Here is a 15506-nt window from a genome sequence, read left to right on the forward strand (position 1 = left end):
AAAAAAAAAAAAGAATGAAGATAGATAATACTAATGTGAATAGACATCATAAGGGGCTTCCCTGATAGCTCAGTTGGTAAAGAATCAGCTTGCAGAATTGAGACCCTGGTCCAACTCCTGCGTCAGGAAGATCCTCTGGAGAAGCGAGAGGCCACCCACTCTAGTATCCTTGGGCTTCCCTTCTGTCTCAGCAGGTAAAGAATCTGCCTGCAATGCGGGAGATCTGGATTCGATCCCTGGGTTGGGAAGATCCCCTGCAGAAGGGAAAGACTACCCATTCCAGTATTTTGGCCTGGAGAATTCCATGAACTGTATAGTCCATGGGCTTGCAAAGAGTCGGACATAAAAGTACATCAGGAGACTTTCACTTTCACTTTCAGACATAATGAAATATTTTTACATTAAGTGAAATAGGTATGATAAATTTATTCAGTTCAGTTCAGTTCAGTCACTCAGTCATGTCTGACTCTTTGCAACCCCATGAATCAAAGCACGCCAGGCCTCCCTGTCCATCACCAACTCCCGGAGTTCACTCAGACTCACATCCATCAAGTCGGTGATGCCATCCAGACAACTCATCCTCTGTTGTCCCCTTTTCCTCCTGCCCCCAATCCCTCCCAGCATCAGTGTCTTTTCCAATGAGTCAACTCTTTGCATGAGGTGGCCAAAATACTGGACTTTCAGTTTTAGCATCATTCCTTCCAAAGAACACCAGGGCTGATCTCCTTTAGAATGGACTGGTTGGATCTCCTTGTAGTCCAAGGGACTCTCAAGAGTCTTCTCCAACACCACAGTTCAAAAGCTTCAATTCTTTGGTTCTCAGCTTTCTTCACAGTCCAAATTTATTAAGTACCTTAAATTTGTTAGATTCTAAGGATTTAAACAATAAAATGCAATATACTTGCCTTCAAAACTTTCAAAATCTACTCATGAATGTGTATTAATCTCATATTAGTCATACAAAGAAAATAACAATTCCTTAAAGTCATATAGAAATGAGGCCATTTAATTTAACATGAATAGAGAGCGCTTGTGATGCTACCAGTAGTATAACTATGAATACAATGAAATTCAGTTAATTACATACCTATTTGTCTAGGAGGAGACAGTGTATTATATGTAGAGGGGTGGCACTGGGAGCTTAGCAGGAATGGTGGCAGGATGGTCTAAGACACACAGTTTGCTCATTATTTTTCAAGCAGTCTCCTCCTATTTACCTCCCAGACTGAGCTCTGGTTGTTTCATCCCCCACTCCACGCTTCTGTAGCACTTTGTTCTAACCTTTAATATGTTAAAAAAAAAAAAAAAAATCCTTCTTTATCACAACTTGTCTCTTTTACAACTAGTCTTAAGCTTCTTGGAGAAAGGGTTTGAGTAGAGACAGTATGTGTGTGTGTGTTTGTGTGTGTGTGTCTTTTAATAAACTTTTAATATTAGAATAGTTTTAGATTCACAGAAAAGTTGTGAAACTAGTATAAAAGTTTCCATAAACCCACTGCCAGTTTCCTCTGTTATTAACAGTTTACATTAGTGCGGTACATTTGTCACAGTTAATGAGCTAACATAGATACATTATTATTAGCTAAAACTCATACTCCGTTCAGATTTCCTTAATTTTTACCTAATATTTTTGCACTGTTCCAGGCTACAACCCAGTATACTAAATTCCATTTAGCGAACTATGTTTTTTATTCTAAAATTCCTAGCATGATGCCTAGTATCTAAAACACTGAAGAAGCTCAACAAATAGTTATGTATTAAGTGAATGATTGAGTGAATAACTATTAAAAAGATATAGAAACTTCTGAATCCATTAAGGGAAAGATCAGGATGTGTAACAGGAATGAAGTGCACCTAGCTTCATTGGTCGGAGAAAACTTTCCATTGAGAGATAAAGGATACCTGGAATCTTACAAAATGCTTTTCCACAATCCACTAATTGTAAATGTTTTCTTATCTAAACTCAGCAATAGCACCATGTGTCACAGTTTATGCCATGAAAAATTATTAAAAGATTTAATTTATATATTAAATGATTATCAATAACTGTATATACTATATATATATATCTTATCTAATAGAAAAACATAATAGGCAGAGAATGGCATAATCGATATTTATGAATTTAAATATATTTTTGAAGATTAAGGCTGTAATTTGGAAATTTAAATAAATAACACCTTAACCTGCTGTCACTTATGATATATCTGGGTGATAGATCTGAAGGAGGAAAAATGAAAAAGTTAAGATGAAAGCAAGGCTCCTCTGTAGCATCATCCCAAACACTTAGCCTAGTATTTCCCATGCTTAAGAGTGCATTAAGAATTCCCTGCAGGGAATAGAGACTCAGATATACAGAACAGACTTGTGCATACAGTGAAGGAAGGAGAGAGAGAGTAGCATTGAAATATATACATTACCCTGTGTAAAACAGATGGCTAATGGGAAGTTGCTGTGTAGTACAGGGAGCTCAGCCTTGTCCTCTGTGACTCTCTAGAGGGGTGGGATGGGGTGGGAGGCAGGAGGGAGATTCAAGAGGAAGGGGACATATGTATATCTATGACTGATTCATGTTGATATATGGCAGAAACCAAAGTAACATTGTGAAGCAATTGTCTTCCAAAAATAAAAAAATAAAGGAATCCCCTGCAGGGTTTGTTAAAACACAGAATCCTGAGCCCCAGAATTACGGACTCAGCAAGCCTCCAGAACTGAGTGTGAAGTCAAGTGGATCTTAGGAAGCACTGCTGTCAATAAAGCTCGCGGAGATAATGCTATCAAAGGGCTGCACTCAATATGTCAGCAAATTTGGAAAACCCAGAAGTGGCCACAGAACTGGAAAAGGTCAATCCTTATCCAAATTCCCATGAAGAGCAGTACTAAAGAATGTTCAAACCCAGATAATTGCACTCATCTCCCATGCTAGTAAGGTTATACTCAAAATCCTCCAAGCCAAGCTTCAGCATTATGTGAACCAAGAACTTCCAGACATTCAAGCTGGGTTTAGAAAAGGCAGAGGAATCAAAGATCAAATTGCCAAGATTCACTGGATCATAGAAAAAACAAGGGAATTCCAGAAAAACATCTACCTTTGTTTCATTGACTACGTTAAAGCCTTTGACTCTGTGGATCATAACAAACTGCAGAAAATTCTTAAAGAGATGATAATACCAGATATCTTGCTTATCTCCTGAGAAATTTGTATGTGGGAGAAGAAGCAACAGTTAGAACCTTGTATGGAACAAATGACTAGTTCAGGATTGAGAAAGGAGCATGATAAGGCTGTTCATTGTCATCCTTTTATTTAACTTACATGTACAGCATATCATGAGAAATGCCGGGCTGGATAAGTTACAAGCTGGAATCAAGATTACCAGGAGAAACATCAACAATCTCAGATACGCAGATGATACCACTATAATGGGAGAAGGCAAAGAGGAACTAAAGAACATCTTGCTGAGGATGAAGGAGGAGAGTGAAAAAGTTGACTTAAAACTCAGTATTAAAAAAAAAAAAACACAAAACTAAGATCATGGCATCTGGTCCCATCACATCATGGCAAATAGAAGGGGAAAAGGTGGAAGCAGTGACAGATTTCCTTTTCTTGGGCTCTAAAATCACTGTGAATAGTGACCGTAGTCATGAAATTAGAAGATGATTGCTTCTTGAAAGGAAAGCTATGACAAGCCTAGAGAGTGTGTTTAAAAGCACAGACATCACTTTGCAACAAAGGTCCTTATATGCAAGGCTGTAGTCTTTCCAGTAGTCACGTACACTTGTGAGAGTTGGAACATAAAGAAGGCAGAGCATGGAAGAGTTGATGCTTTCAAATTGTGGTGCTGGAGTAGACTCTTGAAAGCCCTTTGCCCAGCAAGTAATCTTAAAAGAAATCAATCCTAAATACTCATTGGAGAGAATGATGCTGAAACTGAAGCTCCAATACTTGGGCCACCTGATGTGAACAGTCAGCTCATTGGAAAAGACCCTAATGCAGGGAAAGATTGAAGGCAGGAGAGAGTGACAGAGGATGAGATGGTTGGATGGCATCACCAGTGCGATGGACAGGAACTTGGGCAAACTTCAGGAGATGGTGAGGGACAGGACCCCATAGACTGATGCTACAGTCTATGGGGTCACAAAGAGTCAGACATGACTTGGTGACTGAACAACAACCTAATTCAGTAGCTCACAGGGGATGCTAGTGTTGCCAGTCCCAGACACTTTGTACAGCACTGGATTAATCCCAGTGTCTATCTCCTCTCAGCCCCTACTTTGGAGGAAGAGTGTAAGAAAAGTATCATAAGTAATATTATCTCCTCTGAGATGAAGCTCAACTAAGCCTCTCTCAGGTTAATTATTCAGCAGTAGCTCTACCTCTTAAAGAAATAAACTTTTGTCATTTTGACCATAACATGGAAGCCAAAAACAATCATAAAACTTTTGTTTGTTTGTTTGTTTTGTTTTTACTCAGTAGATACTAAACCTCCAGCGTTTAGGAATGATCTGATTAAGTCCCTTTATTTTGCCCACAAGGATCTCACCAAAAAAATACTCCTTGCCCTCAAGGATGTTAAAACATAGTTAAAGACACATAAGTCAGAAAATATAATGTCATTATTTCACAATATCCTACATCTCCATGGTATATTTCTATTTTCTACAACAGTCACATGAGATAGTAATTAGTTCCTGTGTACTTAGGAGGAAATTAAGCCTCCAAAGGAGTTCAATGATTTAGCATCAATAATATGACATCAAATAGGATAAGCTGTAGATTCAAATCTAGGATTTTTTAAAACTCTGAATCCATACATACTCTTTCCACTAGCACAGGCTGTCTCCTAATAAAACGTTCAAAGTGTTTTGGAGAAATGAGACACACTGGGAGGAGAAAGAGACCTACATTTCTAGAATTGGAAAGGATCTCTGAAGTCACATGGTCTGTGATAAATTTTTGACTCAGGGTTAGGAAAAAAGCAATCAGCAGGAGTGAATAGCTATATGCAACACGGTCAGCACATTTCCTCTTCGCTTTATTTCCACAGTGCATCCTGAGCTTTGAATTTAAAGCTCTCCTCAGTTCCCATCATTTCCTGGGAGGAAACTAGTCAGGAGGGAAAAGGTCAATGTCCCCAACTGACCCCTCACGTTTTTATTCCTATTTTCACTGCTGCTGTTCTTTTCTGCTTCTGGAGTTGGTTGCGCCACCTAAAGTCACCACTGAGACATAGCCTTAGGGATGCTACTCTTCTGCTCTATCCTGTAAATAAAACACCCTGTCTATTGTGGTTTCAATGAGTTAAAAAATCATAACTCAGAGAAAATGAACCAAAGCTACCTGGAAATAGTTTTACATAATTAATATTTTTACACTAAGCTCAACATTATCCACAGAGGGAACAGGCTGGCAGGCTCTGCTCAGGACCCTAATTCTCCCCTTCCAGTCCCCACAGTGTCATGGTGCTGGGAACATCAGCCACCCTCTGGTTACATAAACAGGGTAAGTTGTCCAAGTCACCAGTAAGCTATTTACTATTTCATTATTTCCTAAGCCATACATTTCAACACATTTTTACACCTAATGAGTAAAGTTATGTCTTCTATTCATTGAACTAGCCAATAAAATAAATACTCAGGTAAACTCAGACCAGTAAATAGACATCATTCACTTAAAATGCTTTCATTTCATCTTTGGCTTAAAGTAGGGAAGAAATCATAATATCTATCTGGAAAATAAAGGTGGGGAGAATAAGAGAGAAGGGGGTTGGTGACAACACTGAGAAGTCAAAGAAACAAATGATAGAGAAGTAAAGGAAGTAGTTGTGGTGATCGTTCAAGAATGACAAGAGCATCAAAAAGTAGGTTTTGTTTTGTTTTAAAGGGGACTAATTATAGATTAGAAAATATGGTTGACCTGTTGGAAGGTGTCTGGAGGCCCCAGTAGCTCCACACAATGCAAACCTGTGGTGAAGGAAGGTGAACAGGCAGAGAAAGCCCCAGCCTTTCTCCTCGTGTGTTTTATCAAAGGAGCCATAAATATTTGTTCTGGATTCCTTAGTTTCTTTGGTACTCTTCACCCCACCCAAGTATCAGGCATTTCTTTAAAAAAAAAAAAAAAGGCTGCTCTAAATCATTGTGCTTTATTCACATACCTGGTCAGTGAACACTGACTGAACACCTACTAAGGGTAAGGAACTGTGCTGGGCAGCATATACCTTACCTGTTTGTCCAGGGGAAAGGTAGAATGGAAAGCTTTCTCCCCCTTTCAAAGCAAACAATGTATGTTGGGCTGATTGCTTACAGGCCACTGTTTGGTTTAACTTCTGACAGTGTGATCTGTTCTTAGTAATATCTGTTCCATTGTGTCTTACAAAGCTGGGTCTACAATTACCTTTGTTAGTAACTTCTGTTTATTTTATGGCTTTGGTCTCTTGTCCCCAAAGTGCCATCAGATAAAGTTCCAACTTTCCTTAATTTATCAATAAAATAACCTTATGGTAACTTACAAGCATAACAGATACCCAAATCCTATTTTCTTTCCAGTTATCTACTCCATTTACAGGTGGACTTCATTTAAAAACAAAACCAAAAAACTTTGCTTTCAAGTTAAAAAAAAAAAAAAACTGATTAAAGATTTTCCCTTATTTTAAGAGGTTAAGTTAATAATTAACTCATGATTGCTTTTAGAATAAAAAAGGGAACAAGAGTAGGCTAATTCTCCCTGAACCTCTTCTGATTCATGAGTAATTTATGAAAAGCTTCCTAAAGCTAAAGTATTTACCACACTAATTTGCAGTATCTCGTGTAATTCTTTCAGGATGCTGCAAGTTAAATATTATCCCATTTTAAAAATGAGAAAATTCATACCCAGAAAAGATAAGTAACTTTCTCAAGTCATGCAGCCATAAGCAACATCCAAAATCTAGAGTTTTTAGGCTATTGACATTAGAATGCGAGAGTGTTTTGTAATTCTTGGGACTAAACTACTTTTCTATGAGCACTGTGCCAAGGCTATGAGCTAAGTCCTTGACCAGAAAGCAGATGATTAAAGATAGAAGTAGAAATATGTTTTTAAGCCCTAGAAATCAGGCAAGTCATGAATTTCTCTTTTCCTTTTCCATACTAGTTGTAGAGTCAAAGTTACCAGGGCAATGGGGCCTTATGGTGGGAATATTCTGAACTAAGCATTGGGCCCAAGCCACCAATTGCTTTGACCACCCACCAGGGCTATAGGAAATCAACTTATCAATTCCACAAACATCCCTGTTTTTGAAATCATCACATTCTCTGACAGAAAATGTTCTCCACTATCAGAAATTATACTACTTGGTTCAAATGAGGTATTAACATATCTTTTTCATTCATAGTCCAGAAAATCCAGCTGATAAAATATCCAGTCTTGTCATTATCATCCTTTACATGAGTACAAAGAATAATGCTTGCTTAAGCCCAAGAAATAACTAATGACATTGATAGTTTCTCTTACGCTCCAAATGTTATGTAAAACCATACCTGGAAAAAATTCTCCATTAAAAGAATCATCATCCTTTGTATAATTTATATGATATTCCAAAGTATCAGATGTTGTGCTAAAGACTACTAATAGCAATTGATCCTGTTTAAACCAAGAAAATAATCGAAATCTTTACGCCATTAGGAAAATGTTGTAAGTGGTATAATTTCAGCTTTGTTTTCTTTTAAATTCTCTGAGACTGAACTTACTAGACCATTTTAACACTGCAGTGGCTGTGTATGAAGGGGCATGCATGCATACAAAGTGTCATTTCTGGATTCCTGCAGACTAAATTCCTCTACTAAACCACAGAAGAGTTTCACACACAAAGATAAAGTAAATCTTTCATGTAAATCTTTGTATGCTCTCCCACTAAGAACCCCCCAGGATGATTCCAACAGATATCTTTGATGAAAGAAAACTACTTAGCAGATTGCTAACAATAATTTTTACTAGCAATGACCAATTTGATGTTTGGTGCTTTATTATATGGTCATAGAACTGGGGCCACCAAGTCATCTTATCCCAGACAGGAAGACAGACCATCTCTATGAAATACCCTCATTAAATGACAAATCTGACATGGACAATAAAATAATACTGTAACACAAACTTTTGAAAGAATATTCCATTGTGACAACATGATTACTGCATGTATTTTTTTAGTCAAGAACAAGTATTGGTTCTTTATTATGTATAGAACACAGTCTTCACAAAATTTTTGAGACATGATTTTATATGACTAAATCATTTTTTGGTCCAAAATTGGCCCCGTTTATTTACTGCTGCTGCTGCTAAGTCGCTTCAGTCGTGTCCGACTCTGTGCGACCCCAGAGACGGCAGCCCACCAGGCTTCCCTGTCCCTGGGGGAAGAACACTGGAGTGGGTTGCCATTTCCTTCTCCAATCCATTTATTTACAACTTTCTCTAATTCTGACCTCCCCTCACCCTATTTTACATTAAAGATAACTGTTTTCTCACTGTCATACTCAACATATACATATGAACTGAATAATTCATAGAGCCATTCTGAAGCTTTTGATTATCCAGGTGCATTTCTGTGATACATGAGCAATATTTGTAACAGATGAAAATACAAAGAATAGTGTTATTTAAAATCATTATATAGACTTCTATGAAAAGTACATTCTGTGTAAAAAAAAACTCAACAAAACTTACTGTAATCCTTTCATCTTACCCAGTGGCTTCTTTTTTTTTTTTTTTTCAAATATAAACTGTTTCTTAATAAACTTATCAATTAATTCTCACTAACTCTCCCTCATGGAGATCCAGATATCAGGTTTGTATTCACCCCTGGATCCTTTGAATCTACTTTCTTCATGAATCATACCTTATAACCAGTTTTATTTATTAACCACACAGGGATGTGAAACTAATGTCATTATTGCTAGTACCTAGTTACTGGCTGAGAAACCCAAGCTATGAGCCGGTTCAGGAAAAACTGGCTCAGTCACTGCCTTTTTTCAACTGGCCCTGGATATAAAATAAATACTACAACCTTTAGGATAATCATTCAAAACTTATTTATTATTGTATTATCCTAGAATTTTATCTCATTTTTTTTTGTATAAATGGAAAAACAATTCTAAAATGTGTGGTGTAAGGTGAGTATGCATAATAAATAGATATATGCAGACTTCTACTGTAAAAATATTGACCATGAAACTTGGAATATACAGATGATGTAATTATCTTATAAATTACTATAAGTAGAGGTCAAAGGTACGAAATGGGATTTGGAGTGAATGCATTCAGGATAGATTACAAATTTTATGCAAATCACGACCAAATTTTGCTGTCATCTATTCTAGCATTATAGATGCTGGGATTGATATCCAAACTTAAGGATTTCCAAAAGTTTGTTTATCTTTAGAATATGTTTCCTTCTAATATTCTCATTTTCTATCAGTCTTCAGGAAACATCAATAAGATAATTTTTAGGTTATAAAGTATGCTTTTATAGTATTATTGTTCTGTTTTGATCTTCTCAAAAACCCAGTGAAAAATATCAGTACTATCACTATTTTCAAATAAGGAAACTGAGGCACAGATAACTACCAATAGTATAACTGGAAAGATTATAGCTGGAGTAGAGACCTCTCACTTCAAATCTGAGCTCACTGAACTATGAAAAATATTCATTTAATTGCTTATAATATTAAAATACAGATAGACTAGTTAATACTATCCCATATTTATACGTATAGATATGTATTCAATGCTCAAATCTACATTTATAATATCAACATATTTTAGCAATGATCCTCTGTCATATTTGGGCTTCCCTGGTGATTCAGATGATAAAGAATCGATCTGCAGTACAGTAGACCTGGGCTCACTTCCTGGGACGCTCCCTTGGAGGAGGGCATGGCAACCCACTCCAGTATTCTGGCCTGGAGAATCCCATGGACAGAGGAGCCTGGTGGGCTGCAGTCCACAGGGTCGCAGAGTCGGACAAGCCTGAGTGACTTTCACTGTTTAATTTCTGCCATATTTATGTCTTTATTTAGCTATCTTTTCATCAAACATCCTGGGATAACACCCTCTGCTTATCAGCAGACATTCTTCTTGGCTTCTGCAATTGTGAAGTCCCTTCTGGGGTCTTTGAACACCTACCCCATCTGGAACCTCCCTTGATTGCATTTCTGGGACTTTCCACATGCACTGGGATTTCTTCTTTGACATGGGTTTCTTTCCTCATTTGTTTTTTTTCTTCTTCAAGCTCTATTATCAGGAAGGCTATATTTTTGCCTTCCCTGTAACCTCATTAATGCAGGATGGTGAAAGTAAGGAGAGACCAGACATCAGCAGAGGGAAGTGCCTGAATCCACCAGGACACCTCTGCCTCTATTCTCTTGCCTTCATTCTCATGCCTTTCGGTCATGAGGCTTATAACTACTTTTGAAAGACATCCTTGGGTAGAATATTATAAATGCATACTAATTATATCAAAATTATCTTCTTTAGGGTATTGGCTATAAAACTGGTGATAAATTCTTAACTGTTGAGAAACTTTCAAATACTTGTCTGACATAGTTAATCTCAACCCATATGTTGACTGAACATTCTGATAGGGCAGGACAAAATCTTGCCATTTTATCTTTGTATGTTTTGGTTAACCCAATTTATCCTGAACCTGTAAAAGGCATTCAAAGATATATGTATTGCCTCAATAAAGGCAAATTTCATTTCTTTATTTACAAGGCTTGCCTTTAGTTGGCATCTTTGCTTAATATCAGAGTGGAATGGATATTCAGCAGAAGAGGGAAGAATTCAAGGTGGAGAGCAGTGAGGAATAAGCTATAAGACGCTCCATATTTGATTCCAATGTTCTTCTTTGTCCCCCTTCCTCACCTCCTTTTCTCCCTTTTGATCTTGATGGTCTTCTCCTTTCAAGCTCTGTTGAAGAACATGCCACTTCCAGGGTTAGAGAAGAATGAAGGAGAGAGGAAAAAGGGCAATTCCTGGATACTTTTTTTCTTAACATATTTTTATATAATTTAATTAAAGCTTTATATTAATATATGACACTGAGACTTTCTCCTCCTCTTTGGGAAGAAACATGAGGCTTGTGGTCTCCAGCACCATCTTGATAATGAAAGATATAAGAAAGATGCTTGTCGTTTTCCCACATGGCATAGACCACTGCTATGAAATGAATCCCTGGATATATCTAGTAGACCACCTCCAGGAAGCCTTATTGGATTTCTCCACAGGGGGTCAGGCAGCAGTGCAAAGGTGCTAGATTACTTATGTCTCATGTATCTTATTTTTCATGACCATACATTCATTTACAATATTAATCACCTAATTTACTGACTACTAAAATTTCACCTATTTGGATATCATTTATGATAGCAAAAGAGTATACTCTAAAATATTCTGTCCCCAGTGTTTGGACACTGCTAAAATGTCCATTGATTCTGAAGTGTAGAGAGGTGAATGTGTTATTTTTACTGTATTAATGGGACAGAATGTCCCTACTCTGCAGTGCAGGAGGCATTTGCTGCTTCAGGTTGCATCTCTGGTGTGATATCGTAACTGACTTTGGCAATTAAACTGCACAGGTGGGAACATCCTATTTTCAGGTAACTCTATACTATCTTTATATAAAAGCACAACATTGCACGTTTTCAGCTAGTGCCATTAAATCAAAAGGTTAAGAAAAGCCAAGGGGAAATCTTACGGCAGTTTTCAGTTTAGTATCCATAGATACAAGCAGTGGTCCTCCCACATCACTTAACACAACTCGTAAAATCAGTTACAGTTACTCCTCTGATCAAGAGAGATGTGTTGAAGATGAGGCTGATGACAACATTATGTACCAGAGTTCTGGTATGCTCTGACTAAATTAGAAGTTCCCCAAAGAAAAATATTAAAACGAGGTATCTCTGGAAACACTGATATTGAGCTATCAAAAAAATAAGCATCAGAGTAATAAAGTATAGAAGGTTGATACCATGCATAGCAGAATGGTAACTTGACAAATTTGGCAGCTTATCCACTTGTCTACAATAGAAAAACAATCCATTATTATGTTTTCTTTCTCTGACATCCTTATGTGTCCATATTCCATCACATCAAATTTTAGCATTTAGGTATATTTGATCTTACCTTCTTAGGAATATGTATGTTGGTACATACCATAATACATCTTTCCAAATCAAATAAATTGTACCAATTCTAGGCACTATATTTTAAATACTTTACAAATGCAGGGTCAAGTGTTTCTTAAATTTATGCTACATACTTGGGAGTATTATCAGAAATCTATTTAAACTAAGAAAATATCCACAGATTTTTAGCTGTTATAAAATGAGACATTTCTATAATCAAATCAACTGATAATTGTCCAATAAAAAACAACAAAAAAAGTGTCATTAAAATTGAGGCCTCCTGTTTGGTTTCTCCTTCTGGTAAAGATTACACTCATAACCAATACAATATTGTAAAGTTTAAAAATAAAATAAAATTTAAAAAAATAGTAACACTTAAAAAAAAATTATACTCATTTTAAAAATACAGGATACTTTCTACAGTGGGAGACAATTTAAAAGCTTACACAATTGAAAAATGTTTCTTATGTAATTTTCACTATTCCATCTATTATCTGTCTCAATGATTAATGATAACAAATACTTCTTTCCTGAAAATTTATTTCAAAAAACTTTTAAGTCAGCAAAGTCACTTTCATAGATATGGGTTTTGTTTGTTGCTTGTTTGTCTGTTTATGGGAAGGGTCATCAAACCTATTCATGACTGGCTTTTAAGGACCTTGATGCAAAAGCTATCATTTGATCATTTATTTATGACTAAATGCTGCTTTACAAAACATAATAGCAGAATAAAATAAACGTTTCAATTGAATATAGATCTTCAATTAAGCAATACAAATTTACATTAAAAAAAGAGTAGATGCTAGTGTATAGTATCTAACACTTTAAATCAATATAAACCAGTTTACAGGGATTGCTAACTGATTTTTTTCTTGCCACATATAAAAAATTTCTAGTAATCAATTTAATTGGAAAGCTAGTTTATAACAGTTGTGAGTCATTTTAATCACACAGTGATGACTTTGTTATAATGGGCAAGGAATCATTTTATTCTCAAGAATCTTTTTTCCTCTTCTCATCCCCATTATGGACAACACAAAACAAAAAAATCAATTGCACCTCTATTTCTACAGCCCTTGCCTAACATCTTTGCTTCCCTTTATGCATGAATTGATATTTAAATACCCACTGCTAACTTGGTGGATTCAGCCCCTCAAAGCTTTTTACAACCTGCTTCCTTCTCTCTCCTGTTGTGTCAGCTAGTGAGTGAACTTATTAACAAAACCTAATATTTACAAGACAAAAATAACATCTCTAAAGTTAGCCTGTGATTTTACACTATTTTCAGCTGTGGTTAGCCATGACCTATTCATTAAAGGTACTTAGAAGCTTCAGTCAATTTTGCAGTAATTTTTTTCAGGTGCATGCTAAGAGTCTGGAGACCAAAGATCAGTGTTAAATGATTTTAATTTTTTTCTCATTTTTTTCTAAACAAAAGGTCACCTACCTTTATGTGACAGGCGTAAGCGGGGGTGCGGGGTGTCAGCTGTATGACCTCCTGTCCACAGCTCCAGCAAGTAGCCCCACAGGAGCCAGGTGACGAGGTGCCCAGGCGATGCCATGCTGCCTGCCGCTGCGATCCTCACTCTCTGGCGGGGTGAGTTTTACTTAGGACTCCCCTCCAGGGGCAGCGTACGAGAGAGGCTTTGTCACAAATCGAACGCGTTGTCATCAGAAAGCACAGTTCCAAAGTGCCATTTGTCAGGCTGTGTTTGGATATGTAAAACCTGCTTTTCCCCAGGACAGTTGTTTATAAGCCCGGAGCAAGAGGACATTCCAAGGAGTGAATCTTCACTGCCATGTCCTGCCTAGAGCTCTTTTCAGTCACTAAGCGGGGAGATTCAGGAAGAAACTGTATTATCTGAGTCACTTATGCAAGCGATTCATTCAGAAAAAACAACAACAAGCTCAGCACACGCACTGCCTTCACCCCCGTGGAGCTCCTCTTCTCTTCTGGCTCCTTGAAGCCTCTCAGAAGTCAGCTTCTTGCACTGACTTGCCAAACAGCTAGTTTTAATTCACCTTTCACCTTGCTAATTAAAAACAAGAAGTGCCATTCCCTCCAGGAGTTGCAGGATCCACCCAGCAGGGATGCCGCTGTCGGCGAGCCGTGTTTACCGGGAAAGTTCAGGCGGGGTTGAGCAGCACACTTGCTGTTTCTAGGAAGTGTTTCTGGTCCACGTGCCCTCGTCCCACCCGCCCTCCCAGTATTATTGGCCCCGCGTCACTCAGCGACAGGAGAGAAGTTCACATTTTGATGGAAAAGTGGAATCAGGAGGGAGAATGATATACAATAGGCTGCTTACTTAAAAATCAGTATAACCTAAGAGGATGGAGGGTCAGGAAGGGCTTTTAAATTCTCACTCATCAGGATTAACCCTTGAGTAAATACAGATTCATTTTAAACAATCTATCTGTCATCATTCAGTACCCAAATTGATTTTTTTCCCCTTTTCACTGAAATTGTATTGTTTTCACATTTTTGCCTTTTTATATTGATTGCATCTTAGAAATGTCATTTTCAACTGCTATAAGGAAAGCATTTCAAGAACCTGAAAAAATGTGTCTGTGATTGTTTTGTCGATGTGTTAAAACTAACAAAGTGTCTTATGCCATTCTTCAAATGTGCAAATTCTTCAAATCAAAAGCAAATTCTTTTTTATAAGCAGGTCATAAATTTCATCTCAAATTTTGGAATAATTAACTTTTGAGGTGATTCTTCTCCTATATAAGATAACTATAGTAAGTGAGATTCTCTATGGGACAGATCCCAGTAGATACTAGAAAAGTTGGGATGTAAAATACCTTGGGGTTCAACTGCTATGCACTTTTAGAATTTATTTTCCAAGACACTATGTGTAAATAAGCTTAACACAATAGGTCAACTTTTTACAATCTACTTTCAATCAATCTCAAAAACTAAACCAAACACTCCATAGCTGTTGGCATGGAAATGAATGGTATTATTTTAAGATACCAATAAACTTGAATGGATATTTGACTTGATAGTTTAAAGTTAATGATCAACAAATGATTTTCAACTTTTTTTCTCATTCTGCATTTTAAAAGGTAATGATTAAGAACACTTCTTGAGAATTATGGTTTTAACATAATGCATTTATAACAAAAAGAAAACAGAGTTATTTTGCATTATATATAAACAAATGTAGAACCAAGCATTCTTTACCCATTTGCCTAAGCATGATATGTTCTACTACAAGCAAAGTATATTCAGCAAAATGTAAATGTCACTGGATATTATAAATAATTAGATTTCCAATGTCTACAAAAGATAACAAACTCTAAACATTATTTAACAGTAAAGTAACATGAAGTATTTAGATACTTTTAAGCTG

General features: G+C 36.8%; 1 protein-coding gene across 1 annotated transcript in view; it reads right to left on the minus strand.

Moving 5' to 3' along the window:
• Positions 1-14275, minus strand: part of SEMA3E (sema domain, immunoglobulin domain (Ig), short basic domain, secreted, (semaphorin) 3E) — a 277793-nt gene extending 263518 nt beyond the window's left edge. The window contains exon 1 of the mRNA XM_010848140.1: positions 13598-14275. Coding sequence (XP_010846442.1) covers positions 13598-13712 — 115 coding nt within the window. The 5' untranslated portion in view covers positions 13713-14275. The remainder of the gene's footprint in view (positions 1-13597) is intronic.
• Positions 14276-15506: the final 1231 nt, after the last annotated feature.

Source organism: Bison bison, unplaced genomic scaffold (assembly GCF_000754665.1).
Source record: "Bison bison bison isolate TAMUID 2011002044 unplaced genomic scaffold, Bison_UMD1.0 scf7180017864260, whole genome shotgun sequence".
In the NCBI taxonomy this organism is placed as follows: Eukaryota; Metazoa; Chordata; class Mammalia; order Artiodactyla; family Bovidae; genus Bison; species Bison bison.